This window comes from Carassius auratus, unplaced genomic scaffold, assembly GCF_003368295.1.
Source record: "Carassius auratus strain Wakin unplaced genomic scaffold, ASM336829v1 scaf_tig00214664, whole genome shotgun sequence".
NCBI lineage: Eukaryota > Metazoa > Chordata > Actinopteri > Cypriniformes > Cyprinidae > Carassius > Carassius auratus.
The window spans coordinates 46,381-71,909 of NW_020527757.1; the positions used below are offsets into that span (position 1 = coordinate 46,381).

General features: G+C 37.4%; 1 protein-coding gene across 1 annotated transcript in view; it reads left to right on the plus strand.

The window, feature by feature from the left end:
- Positions 1-25,529, plus strand: part of LOC113092598 (kin of IRRE-like protein 3) — a 64,694-nt gene that overhangs the window by 31,349 nt on the left and 7,816 nt on the right. Inside the window, exons 7-13 of the mRNA XM_026258260.1 lie at positions 8,520-8,625; positions 14,086-14,234; positions 14,412-14,539; positions 16,252-16,378; positions 21,858-21,958; positions 23,752-23,950; positions 25,361-25,468. Coding sequence (XP_026114045.1) covers positions 8,520-8,625; positions 14,086-14,234; positions 14,412-14,539; positions 16,252-16,378; positions 21,858-21,958; positions 23,752-23,950; positions 25,361-25,468 — 918 coding nt within the window. The remainder of the gene's footprint in view (positions 1-8,519; positions 8,626-14,085; positions 14,235-14,411; positions 14,540-16,251; positions 16,379-21,857; positions 21,959-23,751; positions 23,951-25,360; positions 25,469-25,529) is intronic.

Below are 25,529 nucleotides of genomic sequence, written 5' to 3' on the forward strand. Positions count from 1 at the left end.
AGGGAAAAATATAATGTAAATAAAATGTCAATGACTTGCTGAAATGAACGAAAACCAGCTTTGTATTGGACCTGGAAATAACGTCTCTCTCTCTTTCTGTCTCTCTCCCTATACTGTATATAAATAAATAAATTTAAATAAATGTATGCATTTAGCAGACACTTTTATCCAAAGGGAATCACAGTGCATTCAGGCTAACATTTTTTTTCTACCTAACATGATATATATGAATGAAGTATATAAAGTATATTTTATATTATTATGTAAAGTATAAAATTATACACTATAATATAATATAATATAATATTGTATTGTATTATAGTTATTATATCCAAGTTGTCTATCTGGAAAGCAGCATTAGGTTAATATGTCAATAAATGATCGTGTATTACAATTAAGAGCCATTCTATAACATGATATTTCAGCACTTGACAAGCGGATAGCGACTCCTAAGTAGCACTTAAAGCACAGCTACATGCAATTGATTTAAGTGCATTGTTGGGAAATGCATGAACAAACGACGATCGCAAAATTACTCGTAGAAAACGTTCTTCAGTGCTAACATCAATCGTTAGCAGGAAACTCGGCCCAGGTTGGCATTTTTATCCATTCTCCTACACTACCAGTCAAAAGTTTGGAATAATTCATATTTCTTAATGTTTTGTCTCTTCAAAAAATGGAAACAGTACAATTACAATTTAAAACATACATTTTCTGTTTTAATATATTTAAAAAATTAATTAATACAGATGATTACTCCAGTCTTCAGTGTCACATGATCCATCATAAATAATTTTAATATGCAGATTTTTTGCTCAAGAAACATTCATTATTATAAAAAAAATTGAAAACATTCATTTAAAAGTTTTGGGTAAGTATGAAAAAAATACATAAAAACAAGAAATTATTACCAAACACTAAATCAGCATATTAGAATGATTTCTGATCATGTGTCGTTCATATGACACTGAAGAATGGCTGCTGAAAATGCAGCTTTGTCATCACGGGAATAAATTTCAATTTAAAATATATTCAGATAAAAGATTACAGTTCCCCTTCTAGGGAAATCCACACTGTGCCCCCTAGGCATATTGGGGAATGCAGGCTGTATGACCAGTGTCTGAAGCACATGTGAAACAATGTCAATCTATTGGTCCACCTGGCCCATGACATCATAGACAGGGTTGCTGAATACGTCATCCTCTTAGCTGTCTTCAGGAGCCGTCTGTTGTGAGCAGTGTGTGACTATGTCTATCAACCCAGGTGAGCATTTCAAGAAGTGTGTGCCTCCATGTCCTAGGTATTTCACACCTGAGGACACACGACTTGTGCGTTTTGTGCCTGGGGGAGGAGCATGTGCATTCGGAGCTTGAGAAGCTTTTTATATGTGAAAGCTCTGATTACGTTTGTCCCTTTTTTCAGTGGAAAAGTGGCAATCCTCTGTGCCTCATGGGTCAGGTCCCGAGGCTGCCAAGGCATGATGGAAACTCGTGGAAAAGTTCAAGAAAAGTATGAATCTTTTAAAAACTTCTGCTGCGAGCTCTAGCGTGCTACAGTATCTAGACACTGTTTTATCAGGGTCATCTGATCCTGATAACACGCTGCTGGGCTCTTCTAGTCATAATGACAAAGATGAAGAGATTGATGTGGTTGGTGATGATGATGAAAATGCGAGCACTGAGTTATCATCAACCACTCCCAGCCATACATATGGTGATGTGCTTGATGTGAAGGATCGCATCATTAAGCGGCTTGATCTGGCTTGGTTGCATGAGAAGCCTAAACCGGCTCGCAGCTGACTAGATGAGCATTTTTTTGTCGGTTCTTGTTCATCCCTCCCCCAGGAGTCTTCTGTTTCTCCCAGATCTCCACTGTGAGATATCTAAATCCTGGGGGAAACCGTATTCCTTTATACTGCATCCCTTTCAACATTCTGACTATGCTAAATTTGAGGGTGTGGTCGAGTGTGGAAACGCAAGGATGCTGTTGAAGAGACGTTTGCGAGCGATCTCCCGCAGGGTAAGTCATCTTCTTTATAGACTTCTGCCTTGCCGCCAGTAGCACTTCAGACCATTTTGTGCCTGAATGGCAGTGCATATGTGGCAGCCAGTCAGGCTGGTGGTGCTTCGCACACCATGGCGGTGTTACAAGACTATCAGGCAGACTTCCTGAAGGATTTGGATTAGGGCGGAGGTTTTTCACCTGAGGCGATCGAAGAGCTGTGCCGCACCACAGATTTGGCTCTCCGTGCCACAAGCAAACTGCTGCTGCCATTGGGCATTCAATGGCGGTGATGGAGGCTACGGAGAGACATTTGTGGATCAACCTTGTGGCCATCAGGAAAAAAGAAAAATACTTTCTCCTCAATGCTCCGCTTTTGCCAACAAGGCTGTTGTGGAGAAGTTCATGGAGGCAATAGCACAATAGGCTGCTTTCCAGGAAATGTATTCCTCTGTACTCAAAATCCTCTTTTAAGGAGGATGAACATTCTAAAGTTGAGGCTTATAGACAAGATCAAAAGTTTAGTGTTGCTAACTGTGCCCAGTCTCAGGTATGTGCTATGCTGCGTTTCCACCAAAATTACCCGGAACATTTGTACCAGGAACTTTTTTTCCCTCCGGACTTGTTGCTTTCTGCGTTTCCACCACGGTGTAAAGTACCAGGAAGATTAGGCAAATAGTCTGGTGACGTAGGTCTGCGCGTGTTTCTCAATACGAAGTATGCTGATTTTGGATGTGCATCCTCAATAGAGTTCAGACTTTATGCTTTCGACTCGGGAGTGTGATGTCCATGAAGATGCAAATCCGGTAATTCTGCAAACAGCAGCGTACTTGATAACATCAGTCAGCTGACCATGGCTACTGCAATTTTCCTCTCTGTATATTTACAATAAAACAAAATAGGATATCAAATACCACTGCCTCCTTTCGTTTTCATTTAAACATAATAACAGCTGCAGAACTGTACTTAGTTCAGGGATATTTACCCTAGTTCCTGGGTAAAGTTCCTGCGGTGGAAAGGAGGCACTAGATAAGAGGGCACAGACATCTTTCGGACCCACTTTATATTAAGTGGCCTTAACTACTATGTACTTACATTTTAATTAATAATTTAGTACAACGTACTTATTGTGTACATACATGTTTTTACATTGTACTTATGTATATAAAAAAACTACATGTAATTACATCTGTATTTAATTTATGTAATTACATTTATAATTACACTGTTGACCCATACTTTACACCTTAACCCACCCTTAAACTTACCCATACCTCCAACCCTCTCCCTAACCTTACCCCTATCCCACCTCAATAGCAGCAAAAGTGTTTTACAATACAATATGAACACAATAAGTACATTGTACTTATTTATTTATGTAAATACATAGTAGTTAAGGCCACCTAATATAAAGTGGATAACAGTTATAAAGTCTTTCTCATTCCAAGGCTGGTGATTCCTGATCTTCTTTATCCCACAAACCACCCCCTTCCCCCCAAGACCATATGTTTCTGGCCACTGCTAACATCAGGCTCTGATTCCGGACTAATGATGTTTTATGTGTTCACTCTAAGCAAATAATTTACTGCAAGTCTGAGTGTCCTTCTTGTGAGTTTCCGGCCAATAACAAAATGGTTTGATAGCGTATGGGTATGACCCGGTTTGGGGAACCATGTATTATAGCCATCTGAGGATAGTTTTATTCAAGCCCTGTTGTAGCAGGATTGGTTAACATAAAATACAGCCATTCAAGGCTGGCTTTGTTTTTACCTGCAATTTACCCCTTTCCCAACCATAGCTATCTGTGGATAGCTGAAGCAGTTCAGCTTTGACATCCACTACTTGTGGCAATTGCAGTGGTCCCTTTTCCTGGAGTAAAGATAGTTAGCTAGCTCGGACCCTGCTTAGAGTTTAAGTAGCGGTCTCTTTAGTCTTTACCTCGACAGTGCTGTCTCCCCTCTTGGGTTTAAGAAGATAGCCCACTCTCTGTGTTCTGGGTAATTCGGTCGGTCCTGCTTCTGGTAGCCCCTTCCTGAGTAGCTATCTGAGGATTTCTGTTTCACACGTGCTTCAGACACTGGTCATTCAGGCTGCATTCCCCAATGTGCCTCATAGGGGGTACAGCATCTCGTTCTTTGTCGGGGGAACCATGGTTACATGCATGACCCAAGATGTATTGTACTGTATTGAAAAAAAATTAGCCTTAAGCATAAGAAACATTTTAAAAACATTGTAAAATCTAAATTATTCCACAGTTTTGATTGGTAGTGCTTGTGTAAGTCAGTGAAGTTGCCACAAATAAGCTAACTGCTACTGTCAAGATTCATTTAGTTCACGATCCATTGAGACTCACTTAAATTTCCCTTTAGCCATCTTTATCAGAATAATTTACGCTGTGTCTAACCTGAGCCTGTGCGCTCTGGCGTTTGAGATGAGATGTGGCAGGTCTAACGCAAGGAAGCAGTTCAGTGAAGTGGAGACCCCGCTGTAGGCCACACACTGGAAGAACATGTGCTGGGTAAATAAGTGATGACAGAGCAGAGAGGTGCTAGAACCTTTGGGCCACAGCGACCCAGAGGAGCTCCATCCGGCACCAGGAGCGCTTTTCTGATGCTTCAAGTCATCAATATTTATAAAAGACAGCTGTTAAGTGAGGTGCCATGAAGAAAATGCATTTTGTGGCAGAATCTGAAGAGCTGACAGAAGATATTTTCCACTGTTCACAGAGATTATTTAGTGAAAACGCTTTCATTATATCTTGCATGCTGTTTTTTTCCCATTTATCTGTGTCTGTAGGTAATTGCCCAACAACAACAGATATAAATTGCACTGTCCTGATCTAATACAGCGATGTGAAAGAGTTGCAAGAGTTCATCAGTGGAATGGGAGAATGTTTAGATTTCATTTAGTCTGAAGTTTTTGCTTTCCGCTTAAAATGTACCACTAATAAACAGCGCTAATATGTGGGTACATGAGTCACCAGTGACCTAAATAAGCGTGTTGCTTTTCACATTTCTGCTATTCTCTGGCCCTTCTCTTCATACCAAACAGAAAACATTTTCTCCTAATCATATATAAGCTCTTGGCTGTGAAAGCACTGCCCTATTTATCGGGGTTCATGCAGGAACCGCTTCATATACTGACCCTGCTGTGAAGCACAACCATTGCTCTATGACCACTTGGGTTGTTCTTATGAACAACAATGATATGGATCATAGTATCAAATAGTAAGAGTAAAAAAATAAATAAATTTGAGACGTAATTTAATATGTTAATGGTAGTAATATGATGGACAGTGCACATACAGTAATACAGTAATTATGTTTGGATTTTTATTCATTCACTGAAAACTAAAAGTTCTTTCAGGCACCAGAAATGCTCTCAGGTATTAGGTGGACTAAAAGTGCAGAAGAAATTCTTCAAGAAATCAGCTGCTCCAGCGTCAAACCAGAATAAACCAACCAGGTCCACTTTGTAAATTCAGAGTGGTTTTAGCCGATCCGTTCAGCGGGGAGCCCATTTCTTTCTCTGTGCATTTCTTTAATCAGTTTGATTCTGAGCAGATGGTCTTCCAGAGTTAAGGGCTCGTATCATTCCTCATTGATATGGGTGCTACTTTTTAATTAGTCTGACACCCTTCGAGAATTCTACTCTAGATTCCATTGATTATTTCCATGAAAGCGGATGTTTAAAAAAATGACTTGATGATGGTGAGTAATGGAAATTTTGAGAAGTTTCTTGGTGGTTCCTCTTGTCACTACACCATTCAATAGGGATCTCTGGACTCAACCAATCTTAATAGGCTAGATGCACAAATTAATCTGCAACGTGTTGACATTCACATCTCCAACACTCTCCTTTTTCCATTCACATGTTCTCTCTTTAAAGGTCATCAATGCCTCTGAACCACATTAAGTAATTAAAACTTCCCCATTAAACAACACATTTCATATTTCATAAAAGCGTTCTCAAAGCTAGCAACCCACATCAATCCGCGTCTACACTTCACTTTGTCGCATTTCGTTTTTTCTCCCTCTTACAACTCAAAAGAGATTTAATTTTATCGTAAAACTGGCTAATATTCTTCACAGCAAGTGCCGCCGATAATGTCGTCTGACCCTTTGCTCGAACGTGGTGTGAAGATCTTTTACGCCGTTAGCTCGTGGGCCTCGGCACACTGGTTCGTTTACGAATTAGCACCCAGGAGGGCGGCTCTCTGCTTCTCAAGGTAATTGCCTTGTAAATAAGAGTGGGTTTGAAACAATGCTGTTTGTTAGGAATAATTAATGACCACATGTGCACATGGAGCCGTGTCTGGGGGCCTCTCGTGAGCTTCTGTCGGGTGAACGCACTCACTCCACACAAAGGAATCTGACAAGAGGTGCTTTATCAAGCTCAAGGAAACACTCACTTGCTTCCCCCCTTGAGTCTTCCAAAATAGATGCAGGACTCTACGTTTAGAGGACGTGGAGGTTTTGAATGCATATTTGCATGTGATTCTTTTTTAGATTTACAGAAATCTGGTAAACCGATTCCTCAGTCCAGTGCAAACTTCATTTAAAATGAATAACCAGAAATAGGGTTGTAATCATATAACGGCATGACGTTTTATCACGGTTTGAACGTGCATGGTTATCATACTGTTATCAACATTTGCACATGGGCTGCTTTGGCTGCCTCACTCTGCATTCACTTGGCTGCTTACATGCACGTTCAGTTGAGAAAACTTTTCTTGCAGAAAAAAAGTTAAAATCTGCAGTATGGCAATAACGTTACTTCGTTATAATTCCAAAAATGAACGTGGGGATCCAATTTGCAAAAAATGTGGATGCAAAGGGGCTACAAAAGCAGGCAATACATCCAACATGCTCGTTCATATTCGCGGACACCATCCTTGCATGCAAATAAAGGGGGGTTAAAGTTAAGGTCGTATGATTTCCATGATGCAGAGCAAATCCCGGTGCAGTCGCGAACATGGAATTTACAGTATAATGAGGATGTCATGTAAAACACGCTGATGGATCCACATCTGATGGATGGATAAATCAAAAGTAGGTATGATAACATTGTGTCTGTAAATATTAAAGTGCAAAGAGACAGCTTTATAAATAATCTGCTTGTTTCTGCATGTCTCTGAGTGGCAGCGTTTTATCTACTAACGTTACACACTGAAGAACGCATACATAAATGATGTTTTCAGCGTCTAAGTTGAGCTGCTCTGAGAGAACAATTATATAAATATTTCCTAGTTTTATTTGAGAAAAACTATTGTCAAATACACAGGTCCGTTACAGCCCTTCATAATAAAAGTTTTTAAACAACTGACCATTACACACTATGCCAGACTTCCAAGTCATTCTGAACACAACAAATTCATGCAAAAGGCGCAGTAAGTAGAACGTGGAAGAAGTTTGTGCAAGTAGTCCATTTCTCATTTGCTAACCACTCGCACTGTATCGCTGTTATTGTTTCCCTAATACGTTCGAATGAGCTGCTTCTTCCTTTCAGTGTTTTGCAGAAAAGCTGCAGGTTAGTTTTAAATGACTAGTCCCGCGCCATAAGGCATTATGAATGAAACATCTGTCCCAGGTACAAATACGTTGGGCGAGTGACGGGAGCAGACTGCTAATGAGAAATCAGACCCAGTGTTGTGTCTGGGCTTTCCAGAGGCCTCTAATCACATTCAGGCCTGTGGGAGGTGACAGATCTGTCCACTGTGCTTTGACAGGACTGGGCCAGATTGTAGAAGCTTTTCCCATATTAAAGTTTCAGGGTTTTGGGGGGAAAAAACAGCAGGAGGAACCGCTGCTGTCTGGAATCGCTGTGATTTGTCGGCATGTCGCTGATGTTTCTACCGCTGGCCTAGTTAATGTCCAACATGCCCTGTGTCCAAACAAACACACGGCACAATCATGCTTCACAGACAGTTCCTTCGGCTCTGAAAGTGTCAGCGCCTGTCTGTCCACTGTCACTTCCTGTCTATCTGCTGTCAGTCCTGTCTGTCTGTTTGGGTTTGTGTAAGGCATGGGATCGCCTTGATCCAACCTATTCATTTCAAGCATATTTCAAACTTTCTTTTGTTTTAATTGAAACTGCTGGTTTTTAACGAGAATTCCAGCACTGCATTAACCTCAACTCAATAAATTGAAATTGTCGTCTGAAATGGCTCGATAAAAACTCAATATCGCTTTTGCTTAATGTGAATTTGGCTGGTGTTTTTTTAATTTGTGTAATCAATCTATTTGTTCGTTTCACCAAAAACTCTCTTTAATCATGCTCATTTTAAAAGTTGTATAAATTCTAATTCAGCAATTAGAAGGCAAGTTGCAGCGCCAATTAATCTTAATGCAAAGTAGCTCCCATTACCGAGAAAAACAGTAATCAAGCCGTTCCCACTTTTTAGAGTATTTTTAGTTCATTCTTTACCAATTAATCCGCAATTAATCTTTCTGGCGAGTGTTTTTTAATGAGCATTTTGCTGGAAAGATGAAGTTGACCGGCCCTCTCTGCTCCTCCAGATTTCCCACTGGTGAACCTCTCTGTGGAACCGCAGCCTGTTCTGGAAGGCAATCTGGTCAAGTTCCACTGTGCTGCTAAAGCGAATCCCCCCGTCACTCATTACAGGTGAGAGCTCTCACACGCACATAGACCTGAAACTGGTTTTCTTTCTCAGAATCTTCCAATGTTTTTCTCCTGATGCCTTCTCGGAAAAACCACATGAATTTCACATGCGAACACATGTTCATCACGTATGCATGCAAAGCAGCATGATAAATTCATGTGTTTTTGCTTAAATCGTGATCATATGGAAATAGCAACAGAGGCACGTTGTGACACATTGAGAGCTTGTGATCCAAAATCAAATGCAAATGGAGACATTTAAAATTCATGCATATTTTTACTTTTACATTGTTAAAAAACAAAAAAGGTGCTTATGAATTTTATGAATTTCTTATGATTAGCTTATTAATAATTAAATTGTGATCCAGGATTAAAATTAGCTTTTTTTATTTTATTTTGTCTATTTTTATGAAATAAATGCATGTTTTGTTACATATTCACTTGTTTCTTGAGCAAGAAATATTTGCAAATCAACAGAATCATTTGACACTGAAGACTGTAGGAATAAATACATTTTAAACTATATTAAAATAGAAAACAGTAATATTTTACAATATTACCATTTTTACTCGATAACAGACTTCTTTCAAACATAAAAAATATAATAATAATTACTGGCCACAAAGTAAAAACTTGTATAATAATTTTATATTTATATATGTATTTTAAAATAATGTAATATTATAATATATGTAATTAATATATTCAATGTAAATAATAATATTATGCATACATAAGTGCTCAATTGTTTTTGATCATTTCAGCCTGAAAACCACTATTTCAGACATAACCTGTTATTCGTTTCTTTGTTGTTGTGTTTTTACATTTTGTTTTGTGATTTCACTCAAAAGTCTTCAACACGTAGAGAGAGACAGTGTCACAAATAACATCTTTTTAATCAGCGTAGAGCGAGAGATGATCTCACCTGCCACCCCATCAGAGTTTCATACATTATTCATGGCAGAGAGGTCTAAAGAAGCACACACCAGACTCTTGCGTCTGTGCCCTCAGCCAGCTGGACAAAGAATCTCCAAAGCTCAGAGGACACTGTGTGTCTCCTGTCCCTTGACCCACTCCAGCAGTGTTCAGATGCACGCTGTGCCACAGACCGAACCCTCGGCCAAATGTAATGTCATGAAATCATCAATCAAGCATGAGGAAGCGCTCCACACGGAGACTGGCTTCTCGGAGAAACACAGCATTTGAAATCACACTGCAGGAACACAGAAGCCCAACTAATTACGAAGAAAGTCATTACTGATTGCGGGAGATTTCCTGTGGGCATTACACCGTTCCTCTGAGAGGATTAGAGCTGCCTCACTAGAAAGAGGCAGGATTATTTTCACTAGCCAATATTTTATTCATGTTCGTTTTGTTTACATAAATATGGAAATGAATTTAACTTTGTTTTGTTTTGTTTGTTTGTACTTTAGACAAAATGTAACATTTCTTATTGGATGCGTCCGGTCCAGCCGCTCGCAGAAATAAAAGCCATCACTGTTCTCCAGTGGCATTTGAAATGAGATTAGTGAAGCTGTAAATTAATTAGCAGAAATAAAGCCTTTATGTTCGGCGGTCATGATGGCCATTTAAGACCCTGAGTATTTTTCATTCATGGCTTTTCATAATTTTGCAGAGCAGTTTTTATGTCTAATGGAATCTGGCATGACGTGATCTCATACTGTAGCTCCACTAGAGATCGGCTCGTGTGGATTTTTCAGTGGCTGATGCCAATACAGTGGGGTGCAAAAGTAGCATTTTTACCAATTTTTGTTCATTAAAAATTATTTATTATATATTATTAGCTTAGTTTGAGTAGAATGGACATTAATTAGTATGTTGTATTTGAATGACTGAATTTAATTGTTGGTTGAACCTGATGATTCGAATCTTGTTAAGAAAATCTCTGACTATTTGTAAATGTCATATATTTCTTGATTTGATTGGTGACCTACAAATAGGGTAGAATAATATTTAAAAATAGTGTAAGTCACTACTTCTCCCACATTTAAATTCAGTGTTTTGAATCATATTTTCAGTGTAGATTCATACTTTTGAACTCCACTTTAAACAAGAATTTAAAAGTGATGGATATAACATTTATCCATACCCCACATATCACCACAAATTATATGGATATAAATATCCTGACATTGTAGTATTTACTATTTAAATACTATTTAATATTTATATAAATGCTATTTATTAGAAAAATTATCATAAAAAAATTGTGTTGAGTGATAATCTTAATGAGTGAGTCATTTAACCATTGAGTAAGTTAACTGTCACTCTCATTTTTGAACAATGACTTGAAAGTGCATGATCCAAACTTACATTTTAATAATTCATGACTGAAAACATTTTGTAACATGATTTTGATTTTAAAATGGGTTTCAAAGGTTGAATTTTGAGATTTTAAGTTTTCAAGTGATATATAATTTCTGATTATTTCTAAAGTTTGATAAAGAAAAAGGCTGTTATGATTTAGGTTTTTGAGGTGCACTCTTGCCATAAATTAATCTATTACTTTTCCTACATAATTTTTAACAAAAAAGATTGGTAAAATATTTATTTAAGAGTCTTAGACCTTTCCAAAGATATATAGTTTTCCATGATTTGATTAGGATTTAATTGTAATACAGTGAAGTAAACGTAGGTGTCCCGTATACTGGACTGGGTGACAGTTAACAGGTTAATAATTCAGTCCGATTCCTTCAAACACTGATTCATTCAGGATTTAAACACCTTTATAAGTGAGTGGTTAAAACATTTAATCAAACGATTCGTCCAAACAAAGAATGAAACAAGTGAATTAATCATTGAATCATTTTGAAACAATGTGTTGATCACAACGGTCAATTCGGTTGTGGCTTTGATTGGAACTAGTTTCATTTGTGCAACAAAAAATGGAAAAAGTAATGAACCTTTTGTAAATAATGTCATTATCATTTTGAAATAAATCATAATTGTCTTGCTCATATCATATGATATTGCTTAAGCATCACTATATACAATTGCTGAGAGTACTGTAACTGCCATTTGTGACACCAGTGATCTGGACTCAGTAGAGAAACTCCACATTGTCGCAGGGATGCAGTGTATATGTATGTGATTAAGAGTCTTAGACCTTTCCAAAGATATATAGTTTTCCATGATTTGATTAGGATTTAATTGTAATACAGTGAAGTAAACGTAGGTGTCCCGTATACTGGACTGGGTGACAGTTAACAGGTTAATAATTCAGTCCGATTCCTTCAAACACTGATTCATTCAGGATTTAAACATCTTTATAAGTGAGTGGTTAAAACATTTAATCAAACGATTCGTCCAAACAAAGAATGAAACAAGTGAATTAATCATTGAATCATTTTGAAACAATGTGTTGATCACAACGGTCAATTCGGTTGTGGCTTTGATTGGAACTAGTTTCATTTGTGCAACAAAAAATGGAAAAAGTAATGAACCTTTTGTAAATAATGTCATTATCATTTTGAAATAAATCATAATTGTCTTGCTCATATCATATGATATTGCTTAAGCATCACTACTAATATACAATTGCTGAGAGTACTGTAACTGCCATTTGTGACACCAGTGATCTGGACTCAGTAGAGAAAACTCCACATTGTCGCAGGGATGCAGTGTATATGTATGTGATGTAGTGCATTTGAAATCCACAGTGAAAGTGAAAACGCATAAAGACTTCCACTCTTCCTTTTCAAAGGATGTGGCCTTTCGTTCATCTTAAACCTAGACTTCTCTTCACCAAATAACACCTTGAAATGTGAAGCCGTTCAATAAAGAGTTCAATAAAAGCCACCGCGCTCCAAAATGTAGCCACAGCCTTGCTAGAGAAAAGAGCAAAAGTCTTTTAATTCGGGCCACGATTGTTTGTTTTCTTCTTGAACTCTGAGGACGGAAAAGTGGGGCGTGAATGGATGGAGTCAGGCACGTCACTTTCCTGCCTGTGAATAAAGGATGTGCTTCGTGTCCCTTCAGGGGCTTCCTGTCAGCGCTGGTGTTGGCGGCTTTGTTCTGGCGTGGGTGATTTGTCTTGTCTCATCCTCATTTGTCACCTCTGAAGTGTCTAATGGAAGACGCTCTGTTGGGCGTGTCGAACGTTTGATGTGAACATGTGGCTTTGCAGCCTAGCATCGGTGGGAATCAGCGTCCACGTGGCTGATTGCTTGTTTTGGCGGAGACGGTTCTTACCGCCCAGTGTTTTAATTCGAAATGCGGCCGATCACAGACAGCCCTCCTGTGGCATCTTAAAAAACAAACAATTGCTTTTTCCACGGGTGTTGTATCGGCTTACACCTTTAGAGGATTCTTTTTTTAGTCTAGGGTTTGTCCATATACTGCTGCTGTTGAATTATGTAAAGAAAGCAGTAAACACATGGATTTAATCTGTGTATAGTAAAGGCTTGGGAGCCAGGTTTGTCTTTCTGGCTGAGGTTTGGACAGCTTTTTCTGATGTTTTATTTGTGGTTACTTTACTGTTTTATTCTCATGTCCCTTTCCGAGATAAAGTTGTCACAGCTCTGCGTAGAATACAATGTTTTTTATCTTCGAATATGTCAAGATACAGCCCTAGTCTGAGCCAAAGAAAGTGTCTCCCTGGCAGGAGGATGCTGTAATTTCTCCTACTGCTCTGGGTCTTGATTAAATGAAAGTAAGACAGCTAATCACTTAAATGTCGAAGATCCATGGAAATTGTTCACAGTACTTTTCCTATTTTAGCACCAAATACAGGATTAAAATAATTTCATAAACAGCTTACGCTGACTACTGGCACTATTGGAATTGATGAAATTGAATTTTTCTAACAGGATGTAATAAGTCTTTTCTGGTGTTCGTTTGAATCCGTGATGAGACCTGCTGTGATCCGGAGTAATCTCTTCACGTTAGACGCTTTTGATGGTTAATCAATTGCCGCTGGATTAGCTACACATTTACATTCCCATACATTTAAATGAAAAGCACTGTGCACTTTAACTTCACAGATGCAAACAAAAGTCCATCTGCTCAGTGCTTGATCTCGTCGTCTGAAGCTGGAGCAGCAGCATTCGCTTGCGTCGTCCATGGTTTCTCACTTTCCTCTTCACATTTCACTATAATGACCGCAACATCAAAGGGTGCCAATGATAGAGGCAGCATCTAAAAACCTCTTAATGTGTTCCTGTTATTCTTCCGCCAAACAAGACACGGCCTGCCGACAGCACGGAAATGAAAAAACCCAAATAAAAACGTGGTGTCCTGAAAATTACGTTAGACACTCTGAAAGCTGCTTTTGTTGTTTCAGTACACCATGCAAATAAGACATGATCTCGGTCATTTGCCTGTGAAAAAATACCTTTCTTGTCGCCTTTGATCTTTAGATGAGATCTGGGGAAAAAAGCCTTGGCAGCGTCCATCAGGTTTGCTCATTTTCTTGCTCTGTTTTTGTCTCTGATGGATAATTAGATGGGCGAAGGGGGGAAGCATGATCACAGATGCAACGGGAGACACTTATGAGGTGCTGGTTGATCATTCCTTCTTCACCGAGCCAATATCCTGTGAGGTCACCAATGCCCTGGGCAACACCAACATCAGCCGTAACGTGGATGTTTACTGTGAGTGTAACTGCTGCATGCATGTTTCCTTTTTTCTGATGTCTTAAAGGAATAGTTTATTAAAATATGATTAATTTAAGGATGTTTTGTCATTTCAAATTCACTCGACTTTCTTTCATGAATGTTCTTTTTCATATACCAAAACTGAATGAATTTGTGTTTGTATTTTTGTTGTAGTTGGGCCCCGTCTGGCTGCTGAACCCCAGAGCCTTCAGGTAGATCGAGGATCTGATGCCGTGTTCAGTTGTGCTTGGATTGGAAACCCTTCGCTCACCATTGTCTGGATGAAAAGAGGCCATGGAGTCGTATGTACTTTTCTCTGCACTACTGCTCATAAAACTTGCAACAGGGATGTGCAAAAATTGGCTCAAGCTCATTTATTTACAATGCAGCTAAAAACAGGCCACTTCATGTCATCTCATTAAACTATCACAGGTGCAACATTTTGAACATTTAGAATTGTTAATTTTTTTCCATCTAACATTTATATTTTATATACATATATTTTAAGCTAACACAAAAAACCTTTTTGAAAGGCTGAAATATTCTGAAATATTTAACTTTTTTCAAAACGTTTAAAACAAGGACTTAAAGTTAAAAGTTTACATACACCTTGCAAAATCTGTAAAATGTTAATTATTTTACCCAAATAAGAGGGGATCATACAAAATGCATGTTGTTTAGTTTATTTAGTACTGACCTAAAAAAACTAAATAAACATATTTAGTTTATTTAGTACTGACCTGAATAAGATATTTCATAAAAAGGTGTTTACATATAGTCCACAAGAGAAAATAACAGTAAAATGTATTAACTTCTTGAATTTGAAGATCAGGGTAACTTGTGATATATATGATATGCCAAAATAAGAAAATGTACACAAGTTTTAACCCCCTTAACGCAAATGTAATGCATCAGTTTTCCTTCTGGAGCATCAGTGAGCGTTTTATTACTTTCTGTAATAGTTGCATATGAGTACCTCAGTTGTCCTCAGTGTGAAAATATGGATCTCAAAATAATATAGTCATTGCTGGAAAGGGTTTAAATACACAAAATGCTGGAAAACCAAAGAAATTATAGGAGGGTTTTTCTGAAGAACAGCAGGCTTAAAGGGATAGTTAATCCAAAAATGAAAATTAACCCATGAATTAGTCAGCCTCAAGGCATCCTATGTGTACATGACTTTATTATTTCAGACCAATCCAATAAGAGTTATTACTAAAATTGTCTTTGATCTTCCAAGCTGTTTCATAGCATTCAGCGGGTGTTGCAGGACATCAGCCCAAATAAGGTAAAATAAAGTGTGAGCATTCATAATAAAACGTGCCTCAATATAGATTCACAATTTTTCCTCTTGTGGACTTTATGTAAACATCTTTTGTGTGAAAAAGATTCGGATTCTGCAAGGTGTATGTAAACTTTTGACTTCAACGGTGTGTGTGTGTGTGTATATATATATATATATAACTTTTTTTAAACAAATACTTACCTATTTTAGTTTTGAGTTTTGAGTTTAAATTAATACAATCTTTAATTTTACTCCCTTTTTTTTACTCCATTTTAATTCAGCCTTCAATTCTGCATTGAAGAATTTTACTGGAATTAAAACTACACTTTCACTTAAATTATGAAAGACACACAACCCTGATGTATGGAATTTTTTTCAGCTCTCCATCTGGCCTTGGTGAATGTATCAGACACACACATGACTGATCTGTTTTTGATGATGATAACAGATGTGACAGTTTAGTTTCAAGGGCTAATGGACCCTCAGTAGAGCACATTGTGTTGTTTGAGTCGTCATCTGTTAGCATCAGACAACTGATGTCGAGATGAAGTCAAAACTCATAAAGAAGCTGTATTTGTGACTACAGTGATGGTTAATTATAGATGCAGTTCTGCTTCATATATTTGCTTCAAAAAAAAAAAAAAAAGACGAGCAAAAGAATACTTTTTAATGATGTCTACAAAGTTTAGACTGTGGCATTGTTTTGTTTTTTTATCTATTACCTTCCAGGTGCTAAGCAACGAGAACACCTTGACACTGAAGGCAGTGAGACAGGAGGATGCTGGGAAATACGTGTGTCGAGCTGTGGTGCCGCGAGTGGGAGTGGGAGAGAAGGAGGTCACGCTTACTGTCAATGGTAAATATTTTTCATGTTTTGTTTATATTCCGTCTGCCGGTCTGATCAAGACCCTTCAGCGAATTCTCATTTGCTTCTGGTTTTGATTGCTTTGCCACACAAGAGCTGGAAGAGGCTCTCGAAAGCAGGATCAGGGCACATTTCACTCAGGCTAAAGGGGATGTTTTATACACTGTTTAGCTTTGCAATAACCAGAACATGCTCTATGACCCTCAGAGATATGGGAGCCGTAATCAGGAGAGATGATCTTGAATCGCTCTCATCATTTCTTCTCACTCGTCAATAGATGACAGGCTTGGGCACATGAGGCCGTGTGATTTGCTTTAAGGACTCTACCAGGTTTCTGAATCAATACGGGCATATTGATCAACCCCACACTTCAAGAAGTGGCATTCCCTAAAATGTAATAAAAAAAAATATCACAGGCCATTCTGGGCAGTTCGAATACTATACTAGCAAAGGCCATATACATATGTGTTTTGGTTGTTTTGCTTTGTCTTGCTGTAGGCATCATTTTATTGGTTATTCTCTCTCCAGAGGAGCTCATGAAAAAGTGTTATGGAGCATTGTATGCTTTAGCCATTTGTTTTGACGGAAACTTTTAAGTCCTAAGGGCTTTGCAATAACACTGGCCTGCTCCTGTGAGGCAATAAGCCTGTTCAACGCTCTATGAATTCTTAATCTTTGCTGGTTTTCCTCTTGTGATGTTACAAGGTTGAGATCTGGGTCGGCGTGTGTGACTGTGGGCCTCCTTGGGTCATTGTGTCTAATCCAGTCTTAAAGGAACAGTTCAGCCAAAAAAATTTAATTCTGTCATTAGTTACTCACTCAAAGGCTGAAACTCAAAGGAGATATAGATCTGAAGAAGATATCTGAAGGATGTTAAGCTGCGAAAATGTCATAGACATTCCAAAAATGACACTGAAGTCACCGCAATCAGTCTTTGTGGTGGTATTTCTGGTGATAATACAAGTCTTCTTTACCTTACAAGCGGTTGTCTAAAGCAAAATTGCTATGAAGTGCATTTATTTTATTTATTTTTATTTTTTTTGTGAGTCGTTGAGCAAAACAGACACTATTTTTGGAATTAGCACCCCAAATTTAGTAAGAAACAAGTATTGAATATTAGTTCGCAAATAAAATGCAGGGCAGTGTACTTTAATGGCCTTTTTTGAAACTTGAAAAGCAATCATGACTTTTTAAAATGTACTGGAAAAAGATGCATAAACATTCCAAAAATCACCTTATCACAAGGGTTTAAGGCCTCTATTGAGGTATTTATCACAATCTAGCACTGACAAATACTTTGAATTCAGATTGAACATTTAAAACCCAACTATTTTTGCACTCTTAAAAACCGCCCACAATGTAAATGAAGTTCTGTTCCTACTGCAAATCAAGAATCCTAAAAGTTAAGGTCTATATGATAATGTAGTCACCTCATTGTCAGAGATATGCATATGGTAATAATGCAGTAACACCAAGTTTTGGACACCAGTTTATCTGTGATGATCAAGCCATTTGATTGATGTGCTTGCTTTTGTGTAATCAGGTTACAAGGGTAAGTAAATGACAGAATTGTATTTGGCATTATACCGTTACAGTACAGCTCAACTTGAATATTTTGACATTATTTACTCTAAAATCCAAAGGCATTCTTCGGAATATCAAATTGTACATTCTACAAAAGAAAGAAAGTCATACATGTTTGGAATGACATGAGAGTAAGTAAATAAGAGCACTTTCAATTTTTGGGTGAACTGTCTCTTTAAGAAATGTGCAGCCATATGCTAATAAACAGGAGACAAATTAGTGCTTAAATACCAGAAATTAGATGGATTAGGCAGATGATGAACGGGAAATATGATTACTGATATTATAATAGATCATTAATGAATAACCACATTAGCGTCCATTAGGCTGCAAGAGAGTCTTTTTGACAAAAACAGATGATTTTGTATCCTTGATAACCAGACCCCTTAAAGACCTGCATGAATGAGACGCCTGATGGAAACAGATCGATATCACTGCAGTCACTATGCAGCTTGTGACCCTCATCTAAGAAAAAAAGTGCTTTTAAACTTACACTTACACTCCAATTTCTGCACCTTAAACTCCAAAAAGTCCAAAGAAACAAAACGCAATCTGCTCTAATGCATCAAGGCTTCTTTGCTTTTATAGTGAAGTTAAAAACCAAAAGATCAGATTGCTGTCTGCTAGAGGGTGAATTTAACAATGATTTTTAACCTCAGTTCGTTCTCTTTAAAATCAACAGTAAAAATAAACACTCATTAACAACTCAGAATGCAGTTTCAGAAGCCTGTTATTGAAGTGTTGTTGAATGAAGTTTGTGACCATTCGAAGATATTTTTCATGCTCATTAACAACAAATTGTGTCCCAGAACCACCCGTATCATTTTCTGAACAGCTCCCTTCCGCCCCTCTAACTTCTGCTGCTTTCTGTCCACTCATTAGATGATTCTTTTTACTTGCTAGAAGCCGAAAGTAAAGAAGGGATTAATGATAATGTTTGAAGCACCATACAAGAAAGGAAAAGTCACAAAATAGAATGCAATCAAATGTGACCCAGCTACAACTTTTATTGCAGTGGTTTTCAACTTTATTGACCCCTAAATATATGCTGTAAGTTTTTTTTTTTTTCCAGTATGTACTTGTTTTATTGCTTGTATGTTGAATTCATTATTATGATTACTAATTTTAATATATTAAATGCATTTACCCCTTGAAGGTTTGCTGAGGCCCCCTAATGGAAAAATGACTGTGAACTTAACAGTAAAAGACTGTAAAAATTCTACAGTAAAGACCTGTTAAATGGTTAGCGGTACGTTCCCCTAATATATACGGTGGAAAACTGTATTGGATATTACATGCAATTTTACGGTAGTATACCATTTCTGGAAGTGGGAAAAAATAATGTAGAATTTATGGTGAATAACCGTAAATTGCCATTTCCAAAATTCCCTGCATTACATTTCAAATTTGATGGTTTTTTATTTTTATTTTTTTAATATAACCATGTTCTTCTTCTTTTTTTCTTAACAGTTTTGTAAATTAGGGTTGTATGTTTCATCTAATGTTGTTAAATTAATGTTTATCGCATTATTTCAGTTTCATGTGTGTTCCCATGATGGTGTTTAGTGTTTTTGTGAATGACATTGTGCACCTTCTATATGTGACTTTCTCATCACCGCCTGCTTTTGGTGGTTATCAGTGTAGTTATTACACAGAAGTATTACATTGAAGTAATTAATATGTATCCTTGACCATCATTTTAATTTTTAAACAGTAATTTATTTATTTTGCATTATTATTAAATGCTATGACCCTCCATGAGATGTGAGTCGGTTGGAATAGATGATCAGGCCTCCAGTTCTCCCACCGTTCCAATAGAGCATCGCCGAGAGCCAGGCATGGAGTGAGACGTGTGACTGCACTTACCTCGTGCAGTCTGGTCTCACATCCCACTCTCTCTCCTTTCTCTGCTCGTTTCCCGTCTGAGCCTGAGAGATAAAGCTGTTTAATTACAGCCCTCATTTATGGCCATGATCCCCTGTCAGATTTGTTTGGCTCCCCCAGAGGACACGATCTGAACAGACTGCCGCTGAAGAGCACGGAAAAGGCGTCCCACCCCTCTGCCCGACTGCAGCCTTTGAGCGTGCATGTGATTAAGAGGGTGCCGAGGAAAGCGAGAGCATTGTCTCACTCTCTCTAGAGAGACGGAGCTTCGGTGTGTACAGAAGACTCCTGCACGCTGCTGGGATCTGTAATTGATGGGATAGTACTCGCGCACTGAGACACCCAAATTCCAATTAAAATGAAAATCTGTTTTCGTATAGACACACATAATGGACCTCAATCTGCTGCGGAAAAAGAAATAGAAAAAGTATGATTGTTTTTATTATGATTTAATCTCCCCCTTTTCTTTCACTTTTAATTATTTATGAAACGATGAAGTTTACTCGAAGCATGATTTCCAGTTTTGTTGTATAAAATGCAGTGGGAAGAGTTAAATGACTAGCTCATCCAAAAACGAGAATTCCGTCATTATTTACTCACCCTCGTGTCATTCCAACCTCGTATGCCTTTCTTCAGTGGAGCACAAAATTTAAATTGTTGGAGAATATCTTGCCACTTTTCAATATAATGAGCACTGGAACTGTCAAGCTCCAAAATGGCAAAAAAGCAGCATAAAAGTGGTCCCTACAATCCATGTTCAAGTCTTCTGAAGTCACATGATAGCTTTGAATGAGGAACAGACTGAAATTTAAGTTGAATAACAAATCTTAACACCCTCGTTAGCTCTCTTTGGTGCATTTGTGAAAAAAAAGAAAAAAAATTGAAAGCAAAGGTTGAAGTCAGTATGAAATGGAATTAAAATCTTTACTAAATCTATCTTTACCAAATAAATCCTATTGATCATCTTGTGAATGATTCATCCATGCATATCTTTCATTTTTAAGATTTTTTTAAACATATTTTTTAAAGAATGGTTTGTTGAAAATTAACTAAACATTAGGCAATCCAGATGTGCTTGTTTTTCTATCAGAACAGATTTTGGAGAAATTTAGCATTACATCATTTGCTGTCCAATGGAACAGGATCTAAACAGCTGATTAAAAACATCACAATAATCCACAAGCGATCCACACGACTCCAGTCCATCAATTAACATCATTTGACATAGAAAAACTTAAATCATAATCTTTCTGCGAAACATCAGACTTCTCCAATCATTTAGTCCATTTAAACCACACTTTTTTTTTCTGTTTAGATAATCCGTTTTACACAAATCACAGTACAAAACAGAAAAGTGTCAAGTGTTTGATGATGGCTGCTATATTTGGGAGTTAATTTGCACATACTCCCTCTTTTTTTTAAGTGCCTGATTCCCTGAATGAAATATGCCAATCAGGTTGTGAATGAAGCGACAAAATCTCACAATTGAGACACCTGAATCCTTTTTTTCTTGGATGTGTGCCTGGTTATAACACCCCTCTCCATCATTTAAAGAATTACGGCTGCAGTGATCAAGGGATAATGGGTAAATGTACATGAACATCTCTTTTAAAGGAAATTGCGTTTACCGTTATGATGAAAATTGTGCCAGTTAAATAGTACTGAGTTTTTTGACTAAGGCACAATCTATAATGAGCCTAATTTGCATAGAATGAAAGCATGTTTATGTCAATGACTTCAGTTCAATACTCGCTGGCCGGTTGTAAACTTGAGAGCGGTCAATGAATAAGAAGCAGTGAAATACCGCATGCAAAAGTTTGTCCTTGATTCTTTACTCTTCCGCCTCATCTTAAGATAGAAGATCGTCAAAACCAGTTTGGAGATCATGAAAACAGGAGCGTATGTCCTGTCATCTCTGTTCTCAGGAAAGATGTGTGGTGATATGGTGTGCAGGCGGTTCAGCTGTCAGACAGGAAGCTTGACAGTCTGTTGTTTGTTTCAGGGCCTCCCACCATCTCCAGCACACAGACGCAGCAGGCTCTGTACGGGGAGAAGGGCCAGATCAAGTGTTTCATCCGCAGCACCCCTCCTCCAGACCGCATTGTGAGTTCTACCCATCCATCCAGCTACCTGTATTCCCTGATCAGTTATTTTGGAATCATGTCAGTGATTTTCAAATCAATATTTCATTTCCATTTAGTTGGATATAAATATTTTATGAATCTATTATTTATATATATATATATATATATATATATATATATATATATATATATATATATATATATTTATAACAATTCTAATAATATTTATATAATAATATCCCTGTATGCATTCAGCTTTGTTTGTATTAATCCATCTATCAATATATTTAGTGGTCAGATATTTCTCAATCATGTCAGTAATATCCAAATCTAGTATTTAATGTTTATTTGCTCAATATTAATAATAATAATAATTATTATTATTATTATAATTGCATACTCTACCGTAAAGTTTGGGGTCAGTAAGATTTTAAAGAAATTAGTACTTTAGTTCAGCAAAGGTGCATTAAATTGATTAAAAGGGAATGTAGAGACATATTTCAAATAATGTTGATATTTTCTATTCATCAAAGAATCCTAAAAAACTATGATGGTTTCACCAAAAATATGAATCAAAATAACTGTTGTTAAACATTCATAATAATAATAATAATAATAATAATAATAATAATAATAATAATAATAATAATAATAATAATAATAATAAAGAAAAGAAATGTCTCTTGTGCGGCGAATCAGCATATTAGAATAATCGATTATGATTAGATTTTACAATATTACTGTTTGCACTGTATTTTTGATCAAATAAATGCAGCCTTGGTGAGCATGAGAGACTTCTGTCAAAAGCATTAAAAAAACAGAATGATGGTGTAATCATTTAATTTAATTGGTCACATGGTTCCTTTTGGTTTAAAAGGTCAGTTCTGAGCCAGATGAAGTGAACAAATCTAGTCCAGAGTATGGCTACTCAAGACTACTGTCTGTCTTTCTATTTAGGTGATGAACAACTAAGAAGTGCAAAATATGGCTCCACAAATCTGGTTTAATGCTTTTAGACTTCAATGCATTAAACAGACCTTTTAAATCATTGAAGATCTTTTAAATGTGTGGGTGTGTGTGTAATTTCTAGACGTGTGGACTGTAAAAAAAAAAAACTGTACATGAAACTTTAATAAAGATTTTTTTTTTAATTAAATATCTGGATTTAGCTTATGTCAAGTTGCCATGACTTCTGCTGTAATTTTACCTCACATAATCACAGCAAGCAGCTCAAAGAAGAGTTCAGTGGAAATTGTTTCCTTATATTTACATGGATGCAAATTGTTAATTTAATTATATGCCCAATTTCGTGTTTTCTAAGGGAAATGTGCGTCACGGAGACTAAAGTGCTCATTATCCTAAAATATTGACAACAGCACATGATCGCTCACAAGACGAAAATACCACCACACACAGACCTTCAACACTTGCTATATGAAACGATCAATCACTTTAAATAGAGGAACAAACTCCTCCTGACATCACAGGACAACGAGTGTAAATCAAATTGGCAAACCGTCAGACAGTGCAACTGTATTAATTATTCATGTCCCGATTCATGCTGGGAAGAGGCTGAATGGACTGAACCGCAAAAGCATTTTTTCAGCCTAGGCCTGTTTGAACTAAAAAGTGCATTAATCCACCTGACCTGCTGTGCTTATGGGTTCGACTTTAGAAAAACAGAGTATTTCATAATAGCAAAACAGCAGAGTTGCTTTACTTGTGTTTCGAAACTTTGCAATAGTAAGTAACACAACCCCCCTCCCCCACCCCTCATTATTTACTTATTGTTTATGCTTATAATTTATGCAGGCATGGTCATGGAAAGAGACCGTGCTAGAATCAGGAACATCGGGCCGTTATACGGTGGAGACCGTGAGCACAGAGGATGGTGTCATCTCCACCCTCACCATGAGCAACATTGTTCCTGCTGATTTCCAAACCATCTACAACTGCACTGCATGGAACAGTTTCGGCTCTGACACGGAGATCATTCGCCTTAAAGAGCAAGGTAACAGTCAAGTTACACTGCATCCTAACCAACCGCACTGCAACAGATTCAGATTCCAGCCACAAGCAATTTGTCTGTTCGGACCAGCCGTGACAGCTAAGAGACGCAACGGAATGATCTGAAAATCGATCAGAAGAGCTCTCGCCGCTCTCGGTAATCTAATTAATTCATGTTAAAGCATTTTAATATTATTAAAAGTACATACTGAGTGACTGATGCAGTCTTTGTCATGAAATACGAAGACGTTCGTTCACATTGAGTTGTTCACATCATGTTTCTTTCCTTTTAAGATCTGGCTATTTTTTTTAAGATTATGGGTTTGGAGCACTTCCATTCAAAAAGACGGAAACAAATCATTTCAAATTATAAGGTTGCCCTCCATATAAAGCGTGTCTTTTTGTTTGACTGAATGAGATATCAATTTTCCTTCATGTTTTATTTTCAGACATCACGACAATAACGTACCGCTTGGTATTTTAACATGTGACATGTTATAACAAGAATATCTATGGCAAGAGCTCTTTCAGTCACTGCATTCTTTTCCTAATGAATATTTTCTTTGTTCGCTGTAATAGTATGAAAAAAAAAACCATCATATACTGCACATTATTGGTCTGTTCTCCTGATTTAACCTGCGATATACTGTACGCCATTAATAATTCACTGGAATGCACTAAGAATCTCTCGTTTTGTTTGTCTGCACAGGTAAATACGATTTATTATCACTTTGAAATAGTATCTCACAATGAGGAAGTTAATGAGCATTTTTGATCAAGGCAACATATGTTACCTAATACACATATATATTACTATAGTAATATATCACCTGTTCTTTATTGCTGTGGAAAGAATCGTGATTTTGGGGTTAATCATGGCTATTGCAAGTACCTTGTTTATGTTTTTACACTTTTAAAGATGATTTTCATTTTCGATGGTTGAAGGGTGAGTACAATAATTTAATCTCATTGAACCCAGTTTAGAAAAAAATCGTAAAAAAAAAAACACGTATTATTGCGTTCATAGAACACAACCTATTTAAATCTGTGGATGTCCTTAATGGAATTCTGACATATTCAGAACTTCCATTTGTAATCTAATTTAAACAGTCCTTAATCCTTTTTACTTGCTTTTATGATTTCTTTGAAATATTTAAATAAAATTAGATGGTATTTTTTATTCAAATACTGGCCCATTTTCCTCTAGTAAAGCCAACTCCCAAGGTGCAGAGTTGAGTTATTCAAAGAGGTCAGCTCATTCCCAAAGGACTTAATGGGAGACTGTTGGAACATGACTTCATTATGTCTCTTCAAGTGACAAACAGGCTGCTGATCGGGACTGTGCACGTTGCTTGGCTTCAACGTTCTGTCACTGGTTGTATTGATGATCCCAGTGGTTCTGTGTTCTCCTCAGGGTCTTTGCGCTTGGCCGTCATCATCGGGGTTGCAGTGGGAGCTTTCCTGGCTCTCATCGTCCTCATTGGGACTCTGGGGGCTTTCTGCTGTGCTCGACTGCAGAGGAGTAAGTGAGCTCATTGTTTCTACAGAGACAGAAACACAGAGGCAACTCGCACCGCACGTCC